At 36.0% G+C, this 17226-nt stretch overlaps 1 protein-coding gene across 5 annotated transcripts in view; it reads right to left on the bottom strand.

Annotated features, from left to right (window-relative positions):
• Positions 1 to 17226, bottom strand: part of RNASEH2B (ribonuclease H2 subunit B) — a 117197-nt gene that overhangs the window by 54891 nt on the left and 45080 nt on the right. The window contains exons 1-3 of one of the 5 annotated variants that reach the window (XM_082434512.1): positions 15122 to 16919; positions 3523 to 3594; positions 1403 to 1510 (exon numbers count right to left, since the gene is read on the bottom strand). In XM_082434512.1, the coding sequence (XP_082290638.1) occupies positions 1403 to 1510; positions 3523 to 3568 (154 nt within the window). In that variant the 5' untranslated portion in view covers positions 3569 to 3594; positions 15122 to 16919. Of the gene's footprint in view, positions 1 to 1402; positions 1511 to 3522; positions 3595 to 9356; positions 9620 to 15121; positions 16920 to 17226 lie in introns of those variants that run through there. The other 4 variants (XM_082434515.1, XM_082434514.1, XM_082434513.1 and 1 more) reach the window with 4 other exon arrangements.

Below are 17226 nucleotides of genomic sequence, written 5' to 3'. Positions count from 1 at the left end.
ACAGCCAAGAAATTCTAACCGTAAATTATATACACGAATCCATTTCATAGTATGTTAAAAAAAAATTAAGGACATAATTTTACATGATGACATTATTTTTTTAAAAGTAGAAGAGAAGTTTATGAAAACAACCTATCAGAAGCTCTAAGCTCAGTTTATATGAAGCATCCATTATATTCAGAAATTAGAAACAGGTTTCTTGTTCTGAAAACAATATCCTGGTAGCCATTCTTAAAAACAGCTCTTTCTTTAAGGTTACATTTAAAAAGAAGACAATGATGAAAAAAAGCAGGTACCTTTGCTGTGAACCAAAAACTATATAAAAAAAAAAAAAGGTCTATAAAAAAAAAAAAAGCAGGTACCAAGTCAGACAGTCCAGGAGAGCTAATCAATCACTGCCTCTGAATATTTTCCAGTTTCATCTGGATATTACTGTGTCTATCCAGCCAAACTCAAAGGCAAGTATATTACATTAGAAGTGGGAACTCTCATATATTGCCAAACGAAAAATAAGAAAAGAGAACAATAAAAAGGAATGTATACTTGGCCCCTACCAGGCTAAATACACAGTCTACCATTGCATTTCGGCAACTGAAAACCACTTCAAATCTTCTCATGCACACAGGTATGTGAAATTCAACACCAGCAATAAACCCTTCTTCTGGATGCCTTACAAGAAAGTCAAAGTGGCCTTTCTACCTTAGCACTAAGCGGTGACTTAAGACGGTCAACAGAAAGCAGAGGGCTTAGAAAGCAATGGAAAGCACTCTCTACAATGAGAGACAGAGGGACAGAGGGAACTGAGATTGCCTCAACCACCCCATGACGCACCCTCCCACTCTCACCCAGAACTGTCAGGGCTACGTGTGGTATCCTTTTTCCTTCCGAGTCAACACTGAGCCCCATATCAAAGGAACACTCTTAAAAGAAATAGAAATTGGGTGTTGGGTGTGTGTGTTGGGGGCAGGTGGGGTGGCCATAGTAATTTATATGAGAAAGCATTCTCTTCTCTTCTCTTCTCTTCTAGAAGCTATATCAGCATCCATTTGCAAGGAAATAAGATGTTAAAAACTTGAAGATCCTCAAAAATGGCTAAGAGAAGAGCAAAGAGTTTCCAGTGAACACAATGTGCACTCCATAGTACAAAAGTCATCTGACTCGGGGTGTGTCAGCGTTTTAGGAGAAAAATCAGAATTGTTAGTTAAAAATTTCCTACCATCTAAGACACACAGTTATTGATCTAAACTTGTTTAAATCTTTCCTTTCTCCTTGATTAAACCCTGCTCTGACGCCAACAAAGAAAAAACCATGGACCAGACTCCAAACTGGGCAGATAGATGTGAAGGATGGTGAAGTCAGGGTATGTGTTCAGTTAATGTAAATATATACACTAGTCACTTACCTGATTGAACTGATTCATTTATAAACCAAGAATGGTTTTTTTCCTTGAAAACTTTTATTTCAAACAGCTGCGGTAGACACATATTGAACAAGTAAATGGCTCCTTCCCCTGTTAAAACAAATCTGTTTTTTATTTGTAAGTTTTCACACACACACACACAAAAATCAAAAGACTATCTAATAGTTCTGAGGAATGTTCCTAATATGAACATAAACATACATAGATATAGTCTATACAAAGTGACTCCAAGGAAAGCTTGTAGCTATTACATACAGATGCTTGTTTTCCAACTGTATAATCCTCACTGAACTTAGACCAATAAACACAAAAGTACAAATCATTTATCTTAACTGCTACAGAGCCTCTCATTGAGCCCTCCATCAGATCAGGAAGGAAAACCCATTTTTAAACTACCCAAACCTAATGGCTCAGCCAGATGAACGGAGGTGGCCTGTGGGCCCTGTCTCCAGGGCGGTGTACAGCCTCCCATACAGAGGGCCGGACACAGGGCCTGCACACCCCTGAGGCGAGCTCCACGTGAGAAAGGCCAGGGCCCTACAACAGCAACGTGCTTTACGCCATGAGGAGTGAGGAAAGCCACACCCAATTGGATGAAAACTTCCCTTTCTTAAAACACCAAGAAAAAAAAGGAAGTTAGAAGGGGGTGAGGACTGCGTGAATCTGAACGAATCCCTGCAATGCACGAATTTTTTTTCTAAGCACAGCAAAATCCAGGGCCCTGAGTTTGAGTCTATCTCAACTACATGCTGGGCGTGAGCCCTTGGGGAAGCTATATAATCCTTTCTGTACCTCTCTTTCCACATCTGTAAAATGGGAGCAATACTGAACCTACCTCAGTATTTTTTTTATAAGGATTGAAAAGATAGAATACGTACACGTAAAGCTCCTAACACAGCACGTTAGTAAGTGCTCAGCAAGAGTTAGCCTTTATTTCTCCACAGTCAGTATAGCAAAACGTTGTCCACGGACATTTAGATGAAATGAATTTTACAAGAAGCCTGACTTTTTTGGTACCTTCCTTTTGTTAAATGCTTTACTGCTAACTAAAACTTCTCTTGAAAAAACATTTCTCACCTCATCTTAGTCTTACATATACCTAGGAGTTCCAAATAATATAACTGACCAATTACATCCAATTTCATTTTGAGGAAAAGAAAACTGGAGGACGCCGGAATTTTTGCCTCTCTTGTTGTTTCTATTTATGTGTCTTTCCAACAACAATAACAACACAGCACTGCCCACTGGATTTCTCTCGCTTTCACTATTCAGTATGACAGTCACCAAGAGGTGACTTTAGTAATTTGCTAAATATCAGGTATCTACTCAAAGCCTTATAAAATTAATAATAACCTTGTAAATCTTATAAAATAAACTAATGGAGAAAAATTTCACACAGAGATAAACAGTATCACCAATATTACTATATACTTACAGTGTATTTTAATATTTTTGCCTAAATATTATAAGACAAAGCAAAATACACTGAATATAAAGGTAAAATTATTCCTGATAAAACACGTATCTCCTCAAAATACAATGCTTTTAATGCAAAAATATCACCCCTTGACAGGAAAAAATATATATACTACTTTTTGGTCTGAACAAAATAAGGAAAAGTACAGCTAAAAATGAAACTATTCAAAATCTTGGCATGTCCAGTAAAAGCCTTCCTTTTTTTTTTTTTAAACTCTGGTTATTTATTTTACTTTATAACATAAAATGAGTATAAATGGAGGCTAATATTGGATAACTACTTTAGGAAAAGTTGGCTTAAAAAGGCCAAGGAAAATGAATCTGTTTTCAGAGAGAAATCAAATACGCTACATTTTTTTTCTTTTGCCATCATTTCTGATGAATACAGTTCTATGGATTAAAATTAAGAAGAAATAAAAAAACGTTTAAGTCAAGTGAGTTATCTTAAAAGACTGGTCATGTCATTAGCTTGCTTTTGTCACCATGTAATGCTATCCTACCTTTGAAAGCTATTCAGGAAGAACAAACATACAAAGACAAATAAATATACACACTTTTCAGCTACAACGTTTTAAAAATGTTCAAGTTACCATTATCAGAGGAGAGGGGAGGGGAGGAGCACTTACCTGAACATGGGTTAACCAGTTTTACAAACATAAGCCCACTTTTCATCTTCTTTGAAGCATCTTTTAAATACTCTGAAAAGAAATGGTGAGTTTGTAAAATTAAAAGACATCTGTTTCGTTGCTCACTTTACTTACTTTACTCTTTTTCCTTCTTCTGTTTTTACGATTTTTCTTCCTAAAAATTTTAGCTCTCTTCTATTGCTTATAAATTGTGTGATCTTATGCAAATTATCAACTTCTCTGTAAAGTGCAGTGGAATTTAAGGTAGTTTTAATTTACTTCTTTGAGAAGTGATGAGCAGGACTCAGATGGCTTGGGTTAAACCTTGACTCAACCACTTGATAGCTTTGTCAACTCAGGCAAGGTTCCTCATGTCCTGTCTCAGCTGTCACATTTATAAAATGATGATGATAATAGGTACACTTGCCTTTCAAAGGATTAAACTAGCTAATTTGTTTAAAGTTCTTATATTCAGACAAACAGAAATAATAATAAATAATAAGTGATAGCTCTTATTACTATTATTATTTTTATTGTTACTATTATTATTAAATAGAACATTTAAAAAATAAATATGTACTGGACATTCATGTTTTTTGGCCCTAATTATGATTATCTGCTCATGTCCTCTGCCCATTTTTCTAGTAGGGCATTCATCTTTTTTTTACTACCGTATTAGGAGTCTTTATACAGTAAGGATATCAAATCTGTTTTTAATGATATTTTTTTTGGGGGGGTGGCACACCATGCGGCTTGTGGGATCTCAGTTCCCAGACCAGGGATTGAACCCAGGCCATGGCAGTGAAAGCCCCGAATCCTAACCACTAGGCCATCAGGGAACTCCCTGTTTTTTTTTTTGTTTTTTTTTTTGTTTTTTTTTTTTTTTAAATTTATTATTTATTTATTATTTTTATTTTTGGCTGTGTTGGGTCTTTGTTTCTGTGTGAGGGCTTTCTCCAGTTGCGGCGAGTGGGGGCCACTCTTCATCGCGGTGCGCGGGCCTCTCACTATCGCGGCCTCTCTTGTTGCGGAGCAGAGGCTCCAGACGCTCAGGCTCAGTAGTTGTGGCTCACGGGCCCAGTTGCTCCGCGGCATGTGGGATCTTCCCAGACCAGGGCTCGAACCCGTGTCCCCTGCATTGGCAGGCAGATTCTCAACCACTGCGCCACCAGGGAAGCCCGAACTCCCTGTTTTTAATGATTATTTCACCACTTAGGAGATATAAAATCTTTGTGTAATCTCATCAATAATTTCCTTCATGGTTGTATCTTTTGTGTCATACTTAGAAGGGCCTTCTCTCCCTCAAGATTATGTGAATTGCCCATATTTTCTTCTAGTACTTTTAGATTATAGTTAACCTATTGGGAATACCTCTCTGTATAAGATATGGGGAGGAGATACCCAACTTTAATTTTTTGCACTGAGTTGTTCAGTTGTCTCCATGCCATCTAACTGAATAACCTATGATAAGTGTTTCAAACACATTTATGAGTCTGTTTATGGACACTGTATTTTGACCCATGAATCTGTGGCTATATTAGCATTAGTACTTCAATATTTTAATTACTGTAGCTTTAAAATACATTTTAATATCTGGTGAGTTAAGTCCTCTCATTATGTTTCCTCCAAGATATTTTAATGCCAAAGTTTAAATCATATAGATTAAAACATAAAGACCGTGACAATTTTATTTATAACATCCTCATACATTTTGAGTGGCATATTTAAACCCATTTAAAGAATCTCTCTCCAAAAGGAGCCAAGGGACTTTGATTAATAAGGGAGCAGAGCAACAATCTACCAAAGAGTAAATCAGAAAGCGTTGAGGAAGGAAGGGAACTTGCAGTCACTTTTATTTTCTACAGCCTCACTCCCTTTACCCCACTTCAGATCTTCATAAACTTAAACATAGCAAGCATGTTTAGAAACTGGCTTACTCATAAATGGTGTAAGTACAACTTTTTTCTCAATAGTGACATTAAATATATAAAGAAAAAAACCCCCTAATTCTGAGATTTTCACTTGCAACCAAATGGAATAACAGAAACCCAATTTAACAGCCAAAAAAACAAAAATAAAAAGGACAAAATAGGCAAAACAACTATTTTCAACACACTGAGGTTGAGCCAGGCAGGACAGTTATCTGAGAGATGGGAAACAAGTGAGGTGAGCCCTGTGATCGCCCCAGCTTACTGCCTTGAGACAGTTTCCAGGCCGCGTGCAGAACGGGAGAACCCAGGTGAAGCCTGGCCGACTCCCTGAGTTGAAGAGATGGAGCCGAGAGCTCTCAAGACACCATGGCTGGAGTTCACAGGTCAGCATACAGGAACTGAGCCACAAAGAGAGAAAACCCCAGGGATCTGCAAAGAGTACTGCTTGAGTAGAGTATTCAACGGAGTACTGATCAGTGCATGCACGTGATGAAACTACCTAAGGGTAGGAGAAAAACCAGCGGAACAGATTAGAGGGAACAGTACCCCACGTGCACTCGGGGCCCTGCACTGGGCCTATTCCCAGGCAGACTGGAAAACCTCATAATTCAGAGGACACTGGGTACAGTACTCCAAAGGGTCTTGCCTCAGTGGTAGGGGACAGACTAGACTAAACGTTGCTCCAGTCCCACCGAACTAATTTTAAAAGTAAGACCTGAAAGAATCACTGTTTCCAAGTACCTCCACTGCGTCCCAGAGTGAAGCTCAAGATTATTGATAGGAATACAAAAATATTCATCTGCCAAAAAGGTAAAATTCACAATGTCTAATCAAATATTACTAGGCATTCAAAGAAGCAAAAAAATATGACCCATAATGAGAAAAATAAAGAAATCAATTATTGAGAGGGGGTACTGATGTTAGACACAGATGTTAGAATGAAGAGACAAAAGGATTAAACACAGTATTCCTCATGTACAAGAAGTTAAGTAGAGACACAGAAGATTTTTTAAAAAGACCCAAGTTGAGATAAAAAATACACCAGATGCAATTAATGGTGGAAGAAAAGATTAATGAACTTGAAGACACAGCAATAGAAACTATCTAAAATGAAAACACAGAGAAAAAAAGAATTAAAAATAAAGTATCAGCAAACTGTGGGACAACTTCAAGCATCCTAATAATTTATGTGTGATTGGAGCTCCTGAAAGAGAACAGGGGGGAAATAGAAGAATATTTTAAGTATGGCAGAACAGTTTTGAATTTGATGAAAACTATAAATCCACACATCCAAGTTCAATAAGCCCAAAGCACAAAGAAACAGGAATAAAATTATGCATCAGAATCAATAGTTCAAAACCAGTAATAAAGAAAACATCTTAAAAGCAGAGAGAAAAAAATGACATCAGGTACTGAAGCACAAAGCTAAAAATGATAGCAAATTTCTTACTAGAAACAATGCAAGCCAGAAGACAATGGAGAAACATCTTGAAAATACTAAAAGAACACATGATGAACCCAGAGAAAATACCCTTGAAAAGTGAAGGTGGTCAATAGATTCTTTCAGAAATACAAGGGCTGAAAGAAATAATCACCAATGGACCCACATGACAAGGAATGCTAAGGGAAGTTCTTCTGCTAGACGGAATATGAAACCCCATGAAAATATGAATCTACACAAAGGAATGAGGAACACTGGTAATGGTGACTGCAGGGGTAAAGAATTTTTCTTACTATTTAAATCTCTTTAAAGATCATTGACTAAACAAAAATAACAATTTAGTGCAGGGTTTATAACATATGCATAAATAAAATATATGACAATAATAGCATAAAGGCCAGGAAGGGAGAAATGAAAATATACCATTGAGAGTTTCCTACACTATATGTGGAGTGGTGTTATATCACTTGAAGGTAGATGTAATCATTTAAATATGTGTACAGCAAACCCTAAAGCAGCCAGTTAAATTACAAAACAAAACAAAACAAAATGCTGTTACTAATAAGACAACAAAGGAGATGAAATAGAATCATAAAAAGCACTCAATTCAAAAGAAGGCAGAAAGGGAGTAAAAGAAGTACAAAGAACAGATGAGATAATTGAAAACAAATAGCAGAATGAGAGACTCAAATCTAACCATATCAATAATCATATTCAATGTAAATGGACTGAACATCCCAATTAAAAGAAATTGTCAGACTAGATAAACAAGTAAGATAAAATTATATGCTTCCTATAAGAAACACAATTTATATATAAAGATACAAGTAGATTAAAAGTAAAATGAAGAAGATAGAGTGTGCTTATCATGCTAACACTAATTAAAGGAAAGATGCAATGGCTCTGTTAATAACAGACAAAGGATATTGCCAGGGATGAAGAAGGTCATTTCATAATGATAGAAGGGTCAGGAGGAAATAATCCTAAATGTTTACAATCACACACACAGAGCTTCAAGATACACAAAGCAAAAACTGATAGAAACTTCTGCCCCATCTCTAACCCCAGGCAACCACTAATCTGTTCTCCATCTCTAAAATGCTGTCATTTTGAAAACGTTATATAAATGGAACCATACAGATTCAATTTTAAGAAATCTTTTAAGACTTTCCTTTCTGCAACTTATAAAAATGTAAAGGATAAAGTTTAGCACTGTTAAAAAATTTTCCACAAACTAAAACAGGTTGTGGTCTTCTCTCCTTTCCCTGCCAGCTGTTTCTCACTTCCCAGCATCACATTTCTTCATTATGTCTCAAGGCAAAGAAAAGGTGACCTCTCTTTTTCAGCAATACAGCCTTTATTTTATTTCAGTATGACAGTAAATCTTTCAGCTGTAACTTGGCAAATTATTATTGATTTTTGTTTTTCTTTTTTTTAATAGAAAACTTTGGTTCTAGTGACCCTTGCCAGTTCTCCTCCAGCTTTCCCATTCCTCCAGAGCTTAAAATAATCAAACTTTACAAATATCCAAAATCTAAAAAAGATATTTTTAATAACTATTCAAGGGAAGCAGTGTTTCCATTTTTCCCAGGAAGAGCAGTAAGTCCAGAGGATTAGCTACAGCCTAAAATGTCAAACTATAAGAACTTTGGAATTACTAAGTACAAATAAATACTGACATTAATGTGTTCTGCTGCAAATGCCAGTGTTCTCTGAAATATGCTTTAAGATATATTAGTGTAGATAACACTGAAATGTCTATGTAACAGGCGAAAAAAGTCATCTTTTCTCATATAGAGCCTACAAAACAACTAGCTGTTGGACTCAACCTTTCAACACAGAATTCCAAGTGAGATGCTATACTCTTTAACACAGAATGCATTTCAAAATTCATCTCTCCTGCCCAATTCATTCATTCATTTGTTAATTACTGATTAGTAAAAACAGACCCAGCCTCTACCCATGGGGAGCTTTCAGATGTCCCATGGAAGAGACATATCTTGAATCAAATAATCACACAAATGTAGACTGCAAATGTAACAACTGCTGAGAAGAAATACATGGACTATGGGACCTTATGAAAGAGGATGTAACACAGATAAGGAGGTCTGGGAAGGCTTCCTGTGTGTAGCACTGGTTGAGTTCTTTGCTTTGATGCCTAAGGAGTCAAAGGAAGTATGCATTCACTTTACCAGCTAAATATTCAGTTGGCTTCTGGGCCAAATCCAGTACACAGGCAGGTTTTGTTTGCTATGCACATTTTTAAAAACTTGAATTAGGTGCCAATATTTGGAAATCAGGTAATCTTACATGAGATACATTTTCCCTAAATATGAAAAAAAAATCGTTAGGCAAAGATTTGCCTTGCACTATCAAAACACCTGGCAACAACGAACATTTTGTTAAACGGCAGCTACCACTGTCTAGTTCCCTTTAGTCTTCCAAGGCATCTGTACACTCACCTCATGGTTGGATGATTATCAAATGCCACGTCTGTGCTCACTAAACTGCATTCTCATTTTCTAGATTCTAGGTACCTACAGCAAATATCAGATGTGAATAAGTAACCATTTAGTAATAAACACTATCCTCTTATTGAAACTGATTCTATTACCAATTTTACTATTCTAGGCACTGAGGATATAGCTGTGAATAAAACAAAGCCCCTATACTCACAGAAAGACTGCATCTAATACACCCCTTCATCTTCCCATCTGCTTCTTCTCCACCCCAGTCCCTCAATCCTCTGCCCTCGTGCCTCGACTATCCAGTCCTACAGGGCAGGGAGTAAGACTCAGATCTGCCAGAACCTAGAGACCCCGTGTCCAGAACTGCATTGTCAAACAGAAATAAAATGCATCCCATAAACAGGAGTCACATTTGTAATTAAAACTTTTCTAGAAGCCATATTAAAAATATATAAAAATTTTCAACGATATATTTTATTTAACCCAATGTATATATCTAAAATATTTTTATTTCAATACATTAAAAAATATGAAATATGTTAGCATGATGTTAGCTATGGGTTTTTTATAGATGCCCTTTAACAGATTGAGAAAGTTTCCTATTCCTAATTTTTTGAGTGTTGTTCTCATGAAAGAGTATTTTCTCGAATGCTTTTTCTGTGGCTGTTGAGATGATTATGTGGTTTGGGGCCTTTATTTTATTGAAATAGTACAATAGATTACATTGATTGATTTTGGTATGTTGAACCAACTTCGTATTCCTAGGACAAATCCCACTTGGTCATGGTGTATAAACCTTTTTACATACTCCTGGATTTGGTTTGTTACTTTTTGAGGATTTTTGCCTCTATGTTCATAAGGGATATATTCTGTAATTTTCTTTTCTTATGACATCTTTGTCTGGTTTTGGTATGAGGGTAATACTGGCCTCACAGAATGAGTTGGGAGGTAGTCTCTCTTCTTCCATTTTTTGGGAAAAACTTGTAAAGAATTGGTATTGATTTGTTCATTATTTAGAAGATTTTGCCAGTGAAGCTATCTGGGACTGGGCTTTTTTCTATGGAATGGTTTTAATTTACTAATCTAATCTACCTGCTATAGGTCTGTTTAGATTGTCTGTTTCTTCTTGAGTCCATTTTTGTAGTTTATGCCTTTCTAGGGATTTGTTCATTTCATCTAAATTATCTACTTTGTTGGTATACAGCTGTTCATAGTATTCCCTTATGTTCCTTTTTTATTGAATATTTCTATAAGATCGGCAATGATGTACTCTCTCATTCCTGATTTTAGTAATTTGAATTTTCCTTTTCTTGGTCAGTCTAGCTAAAGATTTGCCAATTTTGTTGATCTTTTCAAAATGGCCTCCTTTGAGTTCATTGATTTTTCTCTGTGTTGTTTTTCTGTAATCTTTATTTCTTCCCCTAGTTTGCTTTGGGTTCAGTTTGTTCCTCTTTTTCTAGTTTCTTAAGATGAAAGATAAGGTTATTGATTTGAGATCTTTCTTTTTTAATATATGCATGTACAGCTATATATTTCACTCTGAACGCTGCTTTACTTCCATTCCTTACATTACTGTGCTTCATTTTCTTTCTTTTCAAAGTACTTTCTAGTTTCCTTTGTAATTTCTCCCTTGATCCATTGATTATTTAGGAGTATGCTGCTTACGATTTCCACATGTTTGTGAATTCCCCAAGTTTTCTTCTATTAATTGCTTATTTTCGTTTCAGTATTTTTAGAAAGCATATGTTGTGTGATTTCAGTCCTTTCAAATTTATTGGGGTTTGTTTTATGTCCTAGAATATGGTCTGGTCTGGAGAATGTTGTTGAGTGCAACGTTCTATAGATGTCTCTTAGGTCTTGTTGGTTTACAGAGTTGGTCAAGTCTTCCATTTCCTTGATGATCTTCCTCCTAGTTGTTTTATCCATATTGAAATGAGTTATTGAAGTCTCCCACTATTATTGCTCAGTTTTCCACATTACCCTTCAATTCAGTCAGTTTTTGGTTCATGCATTTTGGGGCTCTGTCATTAGGTGCATATGTTTATAATTATTATAGCTTCCTAATTATCATTATAATGTATCCCTTTTTCTGTCCAGTAACAACTTTTAACACATTTACATTTCATGTAATTACTGATAAGGTAAGATTTACATCTGCCATTTAACTCTTTGCTTTCTATATGTCATGAAGTTTTTGCTCCTCTTTTCCCCTATTACTGAGTTCTTTCCTGTTAAATAGATATTTTCTAGCACACAATTTTAATTCCCTTGTCATTTCTTTCACTATATTTTAGGGGGAGTTATTTTCTTAGTGGGTGTCCTGGGAATTACGATCAGCATCTTAACTTGCAAGAAAGTAGTTCAGATTAATGTTAACTTGAAAATTTCAATATCATAAAGAAATTTCCCTGCAATGTATTACCCCCTCATTTGTACTATTATTATCATACAAATTACATCTTTATATAAGCCCATCAACTGTTTTATAATTATTGCCGCATGAGGTTGTATTTTAAATCAGAGAGAGAAAAGAGTTACAAACAAAAATACATCTGTACTGTCTTTTATATTTTTATCTATGTATTTATCTCTACCAGTGATCTACAGTCTTCATGCAGATTCAAGTTACCATCCAGTGTCTTTTCCTTTTAATCTGAAGGACCCCATTGTGATTTTCAGGTCTTAGTTTTTCTTTATCTAGGAATGCTTTAGTTTCTCCCTCAGTTTTGAAGGATAGTTTTACCAGACAGAGAACCCTTGGTTGAGAGTTTTTCTTTCAGCATCTTGAATATGTCATCCCACTAACTTCCGGTCTCCATGGTTTCTACTGAGAAGTCAGCTGTTGATCTTATTGAGGCTCCCTGTATTTGATAAGTCATTTTTCTCTTGATGCTTTCAAGATTCTCTCTTCGTGTCTGTCTTTTGATGGTTTGACTATGATGTGAGTAGGTGTGGATCCCCTTTAGTTTATCCCCTTGGAGTTTACTGAGCTTCTTAAATCTGTATATTATTTGTCATCAAATTTGAGAAATGTTTCACTATTAATTGTTTAAATATTCTTTTTCCCCCTTTCTTTTTCTCTCCTCCTCTGGGACCCATTATAAATATTCTGATATGCTTAATGGTGTACTACAGGTCTCTGAGACTGTTCAGTTCTCTCAATTCTTTTTTCTTTCTGTTCCTCAGGCTGGATAATATCAATTGATCAATCTTCAAGTTTGCTGTTTCCTTCCTCTTCTAGCTTAAATCTGCTGTTAAGCCTGCTAATGAAATTTTCTTTTCAGTCATTGTACTTTTCAACTCCAGAATTTATACATACTTTTGTAATTTCTATCTCTCTTTATTGATATACTCTATTTTGTGAGGTTTCATTGTCATACTTTCTTTTAATTCTTTAGACATAGTTTACTTTAGTTCTTTGAGTATATTTATAATAGCTGATTAAAATCTTTGTAGAATAAGTCCAACATCTTGTCTCCCTCAGAAGCAGTTTCTATTGATTACTTTTTTCCACCTGTGTGTGAGGCATACTTTCTTATATCTTCATGTGTCTCATATCTTTTTATTGAAAACTGGACATTTTAGATAATATAACAATAAATGTGACAATTCTGGAAATCAGACTCCCTTTTCCTAACTCTCTAAGACTTATTGTTGTTGCTGCTTTTGGTCATTATTGCAATTGTTACAATCTGTTTGTTTAGTGACTTCTGGACAAATCCTGTAGTCTCTATTCCCTGTAGTGTGCAACCACTGATGTCTCAGTTAGCTTAGTGTTAGCTAATGACTGGTCTGAGATATCCTTAAAAGTTTTGCACCAAAAAGTCTCCCAACATTTGCTGAGTGGATCTTCATGTGTGTTGGGGCATGCCTTCAACACTCAGGCAATTTAAACTTCTGCCTTAGCTTTTATTTACTGCTTCCCTTGGGCCTCAAGGTCAGTCAGAGGTGAGAGAATCGGGCTTCTCAGGTCTTTCCTAGGTATGCACACAGCCTTGCATGTGTGCACAGCGCTCTAATTCCCTAGGAATATGTCAGAGCTTTTCAAAGCCTTTTACGGAGATTTTATTCCCATATGTTCCTTTTAAGTTTTTGGCCAGGTTCTTATTTTCGCAACTGGTATTGCCCCCTCAGCAGCTGAGTATCAATTGCCACTGACTGTTTTTGACAAAGGTCCTGGGAATAGGGTTTTCCTGCAGAGTGAGTTCTGAGCTCCCATCAGGTCAAATGACAACAATGCCCTGTGAACAGGGCTTTTCCAGGGAGCTGGAAGACAGGTCAAATAGGGACAATGCTCTGGGATGGGACTTTTTTTTGAGGAGCTCCAAACAAGGACTGCCCATCCAGTGGTTGCAAGCCTGCTGGTTTTCAAGGTTACTGTAGACCTGAGCAAAGGGAGATGGGAGCAGTTCAAGTTGCAATGCCACAAACCTTGCTCAATGAGATTCAGCAGTTTTTCTTGAATAAACACTCCTCAGATTGTTGGTAGCCTTTGGCTAATTTCAAGAGTTCTGAAAAAGTTGATTTTGGACATCTTTGCCAATGTTTTCACTGCTTTTATGGAGGAGTGGATCTACCGCCACCAGATTTTGAAGACTTAGTATGAAAAAATAACTCATATTGTTATAATACTTCTAATATATCCCTTAGTTGATAGTTTTGTGTGTGTGTCCCTTAAGCACACAAAATTACTTTTGACTATAAGCTAAAGGCTCTGTCAAAGATAGAGAGTTTAAAATTTTTCATGTAAGTTTGGAAAATCCTGGGTTATCCCATGGGCTAGCTCCTCACCCACTAAGCTTGGAAGCGCCATCATTTTCCTAACTTTTACCTGCATCATCAGCACAGCTGAAGGATAGCTAAATTAATTAGGGAAGTCAAAAAAATCTGCTTTTAGAATAATGGGAAAGAATCAGAAAAGTAGAATTGGGACTGTAAAGAAGGGTTTTCTTCTATAAACCTATTTTTAACTGATACCTATTTCTTTGATCATGTCAGCATAGAAAGAACACAAGGTCTGAAGTCAGATCCATAATCCATTCCCAGCTCCTCTTCTTACTCAGTAGTGTGACCTTGGGCAAGATATTCAACCTCTCATGCCTCACTTATTTCATTTACAAAATGGGCATAATAATTATTTTACAGGTTTTTGTTAGGCTTAAATAAATGTGAAAGTGGCTAGAACATGCAATAAGCACTCAATTAAGAACCAGTGTCCTTGCTCTTAACTATGTGGAAACATTAAGAATACGCTGGGAATATTAAGATCAAAATATAAAAGTCAAGAATTCCAAGCACAGAACTACCAAAGGGCCTAACAATTAGCTTTCCAAGAGCAGACTAAATTAGGACCAGTATGGGAACACCTCGGAGATATTGTGGGTTCAGTTCTAGACCACTGCAATAAAGTGAATATCACAATAAAGCTAATATTGCAATAAAGCGAGTCACAAGAATTTTTTGGTTTCCCAGTGCACATAAAAGTTATGTTTATACTATACTGTAGTCTGTTAAGTGTGTAGTAGCATTATGCCTAAAAAAAAGTACATCTTAATTTAAAAATTTTGCTAAAAAATGCTATCATTTGATCTTTCAGTGAGTCGTAATCTTGCAATAGTAACAACATCAAAGATCACTGATCAACATATAACAAATACAGTCATAATGAAAAAGTTTGAAATATTCTAAGAATTACCAAATGTGACACAGAGACATGAAGTGAACAAATGCTGTTGGAAAAATGTCGCCAGTAGACTTACCCAATGCAGAGTTGCCACAATCTGTCAATTTGTAAAAACATGCAGTATCTGTGAAGTGCAATAAAGCAAAGCGCAATAAAATTATGCTTGTATATTCTTTTCAAGAAGCCAGAACACAAAGCATTTTACGTGCAAAAATTAAGATAACATATAGTAAAGTACCCAGCAGTTTCTGGCACGTGGAATATGCTCGATAAATGTTACATGAATGTGTTGTTTGATTTTTAGAACAAGCTCAGTAAGAAATGATAAAAGCAAGTTTTTATATTTAATGAGCCAAACTTCATTTATATGGAAAATTTACTCATGTGAAACACCTTCTTTTAAAACCACGCTGAATAAAATAAGACTTCACATTTTATTTTTTAAAGAGTAAGCTTTACACTTTCTTTTTTTGACTGTTTTCTCTTACATAAGAGATGACATAAGCCATGCTGGCTAAAAGAGTATTTTACAAAAACAGAAAAAATTCCGACAAATCAGAAGCAGGTACTCAGTCTCTTTGGGCATTTCAGATTCAATAATATCTTAAACTTCCAATTATCTCAAGCCCTGACTCTTGAGTTTATGTCTAACCAATTCCACACAGTTTTCTTATGGTCTCTGCCTTCTCTATAAAGATCCAATTTTATGTCCCACTGGTCACCATGAACTCTAGCAGCAAATCTTCCATCTGTTTACCATCCCGATCTAAATACCTCAACAAAAAGGAAACTCTGATTGCTACTTTTCCTGACATTTGAACTTTAAAGAAAATATACCAATGACAAAGAGACAACTGTGTCCAGTGAATGTAAAATAACAAATAAAAGCTAATATGTATGCAGCATTTACTGTATACCAGACATTATATATATATGAGGTGTATATATATATATATATATATATATATTCATCAGATTATATGTATATATAATCCTCGTATAATCCTTGTAATACCTCTATGAGGTAGGTACCATTTTAACTCCCAGTTTTGTAGATGATAAATTTGCCGAAAGTTAGGAAACCTGTCCAAGGTCACAGAGCTATTCAGCTATACACAGAGCCAAGATTTAAATCAGGCAACAAACATTTTAAACTATGACACTTTAGAGAATCTCTTAATCTGAAGTCCCATCCTTCCTTCTTAACTCAGGAAACAAAACTGTGGCTGTGAAGCACAATCATTATCTTGGTATAACTGTCCTCCTGTGACACAAACATCTCAAACTCATCTGTCCCCCTCCTGTCCTGTCCTCCTCAGAGCCTTCTTTCTAATCAGTTGCCCCACTCCAATCCAGCCAGTACCCCCCACTGTCAGGGGTGCAGCAGAAGAAAGAGAAGGAGGGGGAGCTAAGGAAAGTGAGAAAGAGAAAAAGACAGGATCAAAAAATAGATAAAAGAAGGATGAGAGAAATTTGTTGTGGGATACAAGAAACATCTGGTGATAAAAACAGATAAAGTCAAGTTTGACCAATGGAAAAAAAAGGAAACTGATCTTAGCGATTACAATACCCTATGCACAGCTGCATATATCCTCTGCCCCCAATTATCTATGACATCTTAATGCTTAAAAATTAGAGTGCACAGCACATTATCAATGCATAGACTTAAACATTCAGTATGTTTGAAAAGTTATTCGTGAAGTATTGTACAAGCCAAAATGGAACATTATTTTTCATCTGCAGAGTATACAGTATGGGGTGTTGTACACTTGATATGAAATTATTTATCAACTAGTTTTTAAACTTGGCAGCTCGTTCTTATCCCTCTCTTGGTTAAGACAAGTTTCTTCATATCGTTTAAAGTTCAAAGACACGAGACAGGAGAGAGAGAGAGCCACCTTTTTGCCAAGTGTTCTTATGACTTGGAAGCAATGGGCATTTGTTCGTGACCCTGTCTGATTTTTGGCACATAGCAGATAAGCTCTGAGAAACACACCCCCCCGTTACACGGAGAAGAAAGAACAGACATCAAAGCACCACTCATTTTATTTTTAGATACCATATCAAGGCTATTCAGGTTTCTTATGAAGATCCAAAAGAAAAAAAAAAAAAGAGAGAGAGATTATCACTCTCATGCTTGTGCAATATGCCCTAAACAGGTCCCAGTTCATTTTCTTTAGA

This window comes from Balaenoptera physalus (genome assembly GCF_965194825.1).
Source record: "Balaenoptera physalus genome assembly, chromosome: 18".
In the NCBI taxonomy this organism is placed as follows: Eukaryota; Metazoa; Chordata; class Mammalia; order Artiodactyla; family Balaenopteridae; genus Balaenoptera; species Balaenoptera physalus.
This window is presented reverse-complemented; position numbering and strand designations above follow the sequence as displayed.